This window comes from Nelusetta ayraudi, unplaced genomic scaffold, assembly GCF_046127955.1.
Source record: "Nelusetta ayraudi isolate G7.1 ecotype Tasmania unplaced genomic scaffold, CSIRO-AGI_Nayr_v1 ptg000092l, whole genome shotgun sequence".
Classification (NCBI taxonomy): Eukaryota; Metazoa; Chordata; class Actinopteri; order Tetraodontiformes; family Monacanthidae; genus Nelusetta; species Nelusetta ayraudi.
The window spans coordinates 4,405,001-4,411,782 of NW_027466142.1; the positions used below are offsets into that span (position 1 = coordinate 4,405,001).

General features: G+C 43.2%; 1 protein-coding gene across 2 annotated transcripts in view; it reads left to right on the plus strand.

The window, feature by feature from the left end:
* fam189a2 (family with sequence similarity 189 member A2) overlaps positions 1-5,599 on the plus strand; it is a 15,175-nt gene extending 9,576 nt beyond the window's left edge. For both annotated transcript variants that reach the window (XM_076047212.1, XM_076047211.1), the window contains 5 exons: positions 842-977; positions 1,504-1,567; positions 2,368-2,550; positions 3,862-4,205; positions 4,936-5,599. In XM_076047212.1, coding sequence (XP_075903327.1) covers positions 842-977; positions 1,504-1,567; positions 2,368-2,550; positions 3,862-4,205; positions 4,936-5,244 — 1,036 coding nt within the window. In that variant the 3' untranslated portion in view covers positions 5,245-5,599. The remainder of the gene's footprint in view (positions 1-841; positions 978-1,503; positions 1,568-2,367; positions 2,551-3,861; positions 4,206-4,935) is intronic.
* The last annotated feature ends 1,183 nt before the right edge of the window (positions 5,600-6,782 follow it).

Below are 6,782 nucleotides of genomic sequence, written 5' to 3' on the forward strand. Positions count from 1 at the left end.
GAAGAATTAAATATCGTCCTAGCCCTACTACTGTGAGCATTGCTCTAGAAATCATGTGCCGGTAAATCAAAACCAAAGAGATTGCTATTGAAAATTGTTACATGTTATTACTGGCAGTCAAACTGCGCTGTATCAAAGGAAAGAGTCCTTTTACTAAATGTGAAGTCTTTCTCTAGACCAGGGGTCACTAACGTGGTGCCTGTGGGCACCAAGTCGCTCCCCAAGGAACATGAGTCGCCCGCAGGCCAGTTCTAAAAATAGCACAACTCATTGCGCTGCGCCTAAACTTCAGTTTCATCCAACCGTGTTCAGTCATTGTTGATATTTATTTAGAACTTTTTAACGTGATGATTGTCTTCACGTAGCTCAGTATCATTAATACTAATGTATAACTGAAGGCTGACTGAGAGAATGTGTTATTCCAGGAGAGTGTAGCAGACTGCTTGCCCTTCATATGACCCAGTACCCATGAAGTAGCTCTCAGGTTCAACAAGGTTGGTGAGCCCTGACAAAGAAATGAGTTTTTGCCACAGCAGTAAGTAGTGCAGTTGGCTTACAAAGAGAACGTAAACTGCCAACTTTCTAAAGGAGCTGCAAGTCGTTCCTTTCGCCGAACACAAAGCTTCTCATACCGTAAACACGGCCCTCTTTGTGACGTGAAGTTGAACCACGATGGACATCGACGTCTTGACAGATGAAGGCCTTCCAACCAGATCAGTGGCTCGAGATCAGATTTGGGCTGCGTCAAGTCTCCTTACTCAGTTTTCTGTTTTCAAGAAATCACTTTGAAATTAAGAGAGCCACAGCCTGCTCACCTACGTGTTGTTTTTTCATGTCTCAGGATGCTGTGGGACAGCGTGATTCCTCTGCCTCACATCTACGGGGCTCGGATTAAAGGGGTGGAGGTCTTCTGCCCGTTAGACCCTCCTCCTCCGTATGAAACAGTGGCTGGAAGCTCCACCAGTGCCGTCGCACAGGTACATCCGACCGTCACTGCGGGATTTTACCTCCAAAGCTGCATGTATTCAATGTACTGCATGTACTGAAGTCGGTATTACACAGTATTTTTTTCCTCAAAGGCAAAATGGTTTCTATTGTAGTCTTCCAAGTTCCACAAAGCAACTCGCAGACATCTGGAACATGTTCAGTTGCCGTTGCCACCGCAGTCTGGTGGTGGAGACTGTGGTGGATGTTTCACCTCCATCTTCAGCCAGTGCTTTTCTACAGCATCTCGTTTTGGGGAGACAGATTGCAGATTTGTATATATATATATATATATATATATATATATATATATAAAATACTACTACAATTCATTCCTCATCGTACAGGACAAAAACACTTAAGGAAGGATCACGAGACTGCGTTTGAAACTGTAATTAGGGTCAAAGTGAAATTATAGGGGGGAACAAAAGAAGCTCATCTGTGGAGACGCTTTCCAAACATACATTTATTCCCCCACTGGGACAATGTAACCAATGTGCAGTGTGGTTTGTGTGTCAGGCAACAGAGATCGCTCTGACGGAGGTGACTGTGAACTCGGCTCCCTCTCCTCCTGCAGCCTCAGGTAAGACACGTGTATGCAAACATCTGCCCCCCCACCCTCTGTCAATATAGATACGCACTGACTGGTTTGACAGAATAACCATTTGATGTTGTCAAAAGACGTATGAAACATATGCAAAAAGCTAAGTAAAAGTGGCTCAGACAAAACATGTGAGACGTGTTTTAGCAAAGTGGCTATTGTTTGAATAGATTACAATAGAATAGAATGGAATAGGCTTTGGCAAACATATGGATCGGGGGCCATATGTGGCCACTTAAACTTTTAAAAATTTCTTGAAGAAATTCTATGAATAGTGAGCAAGTCGTAATATAGCTGTTTTTTTATGCATTTCTTCCAGTGTTTTAAGAGTCATTTCAATAAAAAGCTAAACACTGTGCGGCTTTAAAGACTCCATATTTTGTTGTAAACGCTTTTGTTCATTTCGCTCCGGCCCCTCTGTCACATTTTACAACCTATTGTGGCCCCACCAGTCAAAAAGTTTGCCCACCCCTGGAATAGGATAAACTTTATTGATACACCAAGGGGGAAATTTGTGGTATCACAGCAGACAGAACACAAGACAGTAACAGTACCAATGTTGTGTGTGCCAATAGCGTCAACAATAATGTCTCGTTGCAACAAGAGTTTATATTTGTGGCTTAGCGGTTGTTTTCAACCAGCATTCATTTGATGAAGCTTCGATGCTTTAATAAAGCTTGAAGGATGTTTTTGATATCTTTGCTATTCCTGGTTGCACAAAGGCTGATGGAGCAAGTGTTGTATATTGTATAAGTACCACTGCTTCTCTTCCAACGCTTTAGAGACGAGCCCGCAAACAGAATCGCCCTCAGCGTGCGTCACTCAGGAGCTGGAGCTGCCGCCTCCTTCTTCTCCTCCGCTGCTGCTGCGGCGCCACCAGGCCGCTCCAGCACTTATTGCCAGGAAGAAAACCAGAGTCCAGCGCTCCAACAGTGACCCGGTGCTCATGGACCTCGCCGCTAAAGGTTCGCCTCCTCTGGCTCTTATTGTAAATGTGTGATGTTCCAGAAAATAAAAGCTAATCACAAGTGGTTATCAGACTGGAGTGACGAGGCAACTTCCTGTGATTAGGTGGTTGCTTCATCAGTTATTTCTGATAATGACGGACGTTCATTGCGATGCTTATTATGGGCCAATTAGAAGAGTCACAGCGGTTTCATATTGGTTGATAACCTAATGTAGTCTTTTCCATAGAAGTGTCTTCCTGGTTTTTTTCCTTTCTGTTTAACATGCGAATGATTGCTTTACTTGTTGTAGCCGGGTTCACATGGAGCCAAACATTCCAATCAGAATTGGTTTATATGTCCGAACTGAATTAAAGACCCTCCACATAAACAGCTCACTCGCAGTAAGGAGGCCCACTCTGAATGGAACTACATTCAGTTTCAGAGGGGTACAGTATTCCTTTTCATGCTCTCTGCACACGCTGTCCTGACGTTGATGCACAGTGACATTTAGTCATGCCTGCAAACATGCCAGCTTTCAACCAGAACCGCCCGCTGCATTGGAGTGCTTTGAAGAGGAAACAAACTGAACCTCCAGAGCAGCAAGGAGTGACAGTGTCCAGGAAAAACTGCCCTGCTGGGAGAAACCTACAGCAGATCCCGACTCCAGTTTGTTTTAATTGTCCTTACTGCACAAAACCAATGTACATTAACCTAAATTCAGTATGCACTGCTGAGCCTCTACCTTGTGTACGTTGACCAACGAAAGTATAAGTGCTGCTTGGAGAACATAATCGTGATTATTCATTAAAAAAAAAAAAAAAAGATAAAGCAAAGCAAACCAAAAAGTTACATAAATAGAAAGAAAATTGGAAGCTAGACATGCAAAAATAGTTTGTCTTGATTAAGAGTGTGGTGCACATTAATAGACGTCGCTAGCAGGTCACTAGATGTAGTGGCCATGTAAACAGTGCAAACAGTGACGTTGGGAAATCCCCTCTCTAATTGAGTTTAATCCGATTGAATGAACTTTGCACAACCTGCATTATAGTTTTTCTTGATCATGTGCACGTGATGCATTCATCACAGTAATTCATTCATCACAGAGTGAGATCACCGACACTTGCATCAAAGCACAATTGCAGTATTCATATCCGCAATTAATGTTTATGAGAAACTTTAATGTGCTGTAATACAACACAATTTTCATTATTATCATATTAGCAATAATCTTTCTTCAAAATAAAGCACTGGTCCTTAAAGATGTTTCGTCCTGAATGGAATGTTAAAGAACCGTCTCTCTTGCTCCATCCTGCCTCGTACCTGCTGCAGTGCAAAGCAGCAGCGACGCTGCGGCTGCTTCTTCTCCTCCTCGGACCACCGACTCGTCCACCCAGACGTCTCAGCCCAGGCTGGCCGCCTGCGCCCGGGGCCAAGTCACCTTGCGACGGGGCATCAAGGACGGCAGGAGGCCCCGCAGGCCCCGGCCCTCGTCCATGGTGGACTACCAGAGCTACCGACACACGCAGCAGCTGGTGAGGAACATCCTGGAGCAGCCGGCGGCGCAGGGCCTGGCCCCTGAGGTCCAGGAGCTGGTGGAGAGCATCCGGCTGGTGCTGCAGTCCGATCAGGAGCACATGGAGGAGGCCGTTCGCTCTGCCAGTTACATAGAGCAGGTAGGAGGAGTGACAACAGGGAATTCTGCTAGTGTGCTGCAGTGTAGTGCACTTACTGAGTGATGCACTTATAGGATCCAGTGTGTAAAATTTGGCCTGAGTTATGATTTTTATATTGGTAAAAGCTTTCATTTGCACTGAGAAGGGAACGTGTGTTTTTTTTCCCTCTTTTTTTTTTAATAGTGCATTTCAAACAAACCGTCAGCTATTTTAACCTGCTGTTTAAGTCGTTTACCTTCAAATGATTCCATCAGTAATGTTACAACATTGAGGTTGCCACTGTATTTAGTCATACGTGGATACAATTTGCATATCAGTCATTTAGTTCAGTTTATACAGCGACTCTAATAATGTGCACTTGCGTTCTTGTTCTTGTATTTACAATTATGTTTCAGCTGTTGGAAGACTTACTGATCATTTTTGAAACTGCATAATATTTAATGTTTTTTGAGGGGGAAATTCCACTTTTCGGATCGGTAAAAAGATACATGCAAGTCCTTGAAGATGCAGCTGAGAGCGCTGGTTCACAGTGGGTCCAACTTCGGAACCAGCCATGAACCAGTTTGTTTTCCTCCAGCCAGAGTTGGTCTGCAAAGCACTTCATTAAATCCCCGCGTGTGTGTTTTCTTCCCAGAAACTCAATGTGCACTTTTGCTCCGCTTGGCTTTCTTTCTTTTCTTCTTTGTTGGAATCCATATGACACTTGGTGACTTGTATTTTTCCCTGGCAGGTGTTCTCTGATTCAGACGCGGCTCCCGGTCAGCCCAGACCTCCCCCACCGCGTCAGCAGGAAGCTGGACCCTCATCCCAGACTTTCCCTCGCCCCCCGAGGAGGAGACCTGGACTGCTGCACCTGCAGAGCTGCGGGGACCTGAGCTCCTTCACCTGCTCCGCACTGCAGTCGGCCGAACAGCAGGGGAGCAGCAGGAGGTCGGGTCCGAGAGCAGGTCGCAGGACCCCCTCGAGGACGGGGTCCCGCCCGGATCAGCCTGGGCGGCCTCACAGTCTCATCGGGGTGTTTCGGGAGACGGTGCTTTGAGGAAATATTCACATTCGCGGGGCAATAAATATGGGTGCTGCCCACCTTAAGCTAGAACTGTCAAAGCCAACCACTAAGGACTTAACGTGTGCGAGCGATTGTACGTCCTTACAAGTAAATCACTGTACGTGTGACATGCAGATCAGTGTGTGAGTTTTTCTTAAAAATATATATGTATATTTTTTCCAGCAATTTCTTTTGGTGAACTGTTTTGTGAGAAGAAAAAAATGGCAACCTGCAATGAAATATAGTACAACAACCAACCCATTATTTTCTATTCCTTCCTTCTAAGCATTTATTGTATTTGTAAAATTGTACAAAGTTTAAATTTGTTTAATTCAATCAAATACACCTATTCAGAGAAAAAAAACTGTTCCGTGGAATTAATTGTCTTAACAGTGTGTGTGTGTGTGTGTGTGTGTGTGTGTGTGTGTTTGTAAACGTATATACAAAATATAATATATACATACACACACATCAGAAGATGTTTATTTTAGACAGACTGACAGATGGGAGCTGCTGGGTATTACTCACAACATTTGTGATGGTAACAAGTAGTGCTAAAATGAGCTAAAAATCAGTTGAGATTATTTCACACACACACACACACACACACACACAGACTGAGAGCACAGTTCACTGTTTACAGATGTATGACTTTAGCAGAATGTGTTATACTGTCTTTATATTTCAAATCTGCATTTCTCATGCACTAAAACTTTTGAGGCTAATTCAGACAATCAAATCTTACGTTTAAAAGTTTCACTTCCTTGAAAATACGTCATTGTCAGGAAATGTTGTATGTATTTGTGGTCGATCAGACACGTCGGTATTTTAAAATGGGCTCTTTATGAAGAAAACAAAATATGTTGCTTTGTTTTGTGACATTCAAAACAAACAAGCAAAGAAAAGGCCGCGCTTCAGTTCTTAAGCAGGTCATTTATTGTTGTAAATACTGTTACAAACATTCTGGCTGTGGTACAGAAATGTAGCTTTGAATGCAACGTCACAAGAGAAAGCTAGCAAATAAATGAACGTTGCCGCTGCTTCTTACAGATACAGAATTATTTTCGTATGTATCTTTTGATATTTAGTTACATTGACAATTAACGGTTTAGTTACATTCAATATGAGTGCTCTTATAAATACTTGTTAGCCATTTCTGTGGCCTTTCACCAGCATCGAGTGCCAACCTACTCAGTCAGCCTTGAGTGCCTGTCTAGTCTACAATCCCTGATGGACCATGGAGGCAAAATATCACACATAAAATATCTTGTGCTCTAGCTGTATATTTATATATATATATAGATCTATACATGAATGTCATTTCACACAGTTAGCTTCCTAAATTCCACTCAGGTTTCTTTACACTGAATGGAGACCTGCCTAAGAGCCAGCCCAAAACAAACAAACCATTGGAAGTATATACTTTACATAGTTTTCTATATATTTCATCTATATGCGTCTTATATATCCAGCTGCTTTTTGTTTGAACATGAAATATACCGTATCAACATGCCACACCCCCCACGCCAGAA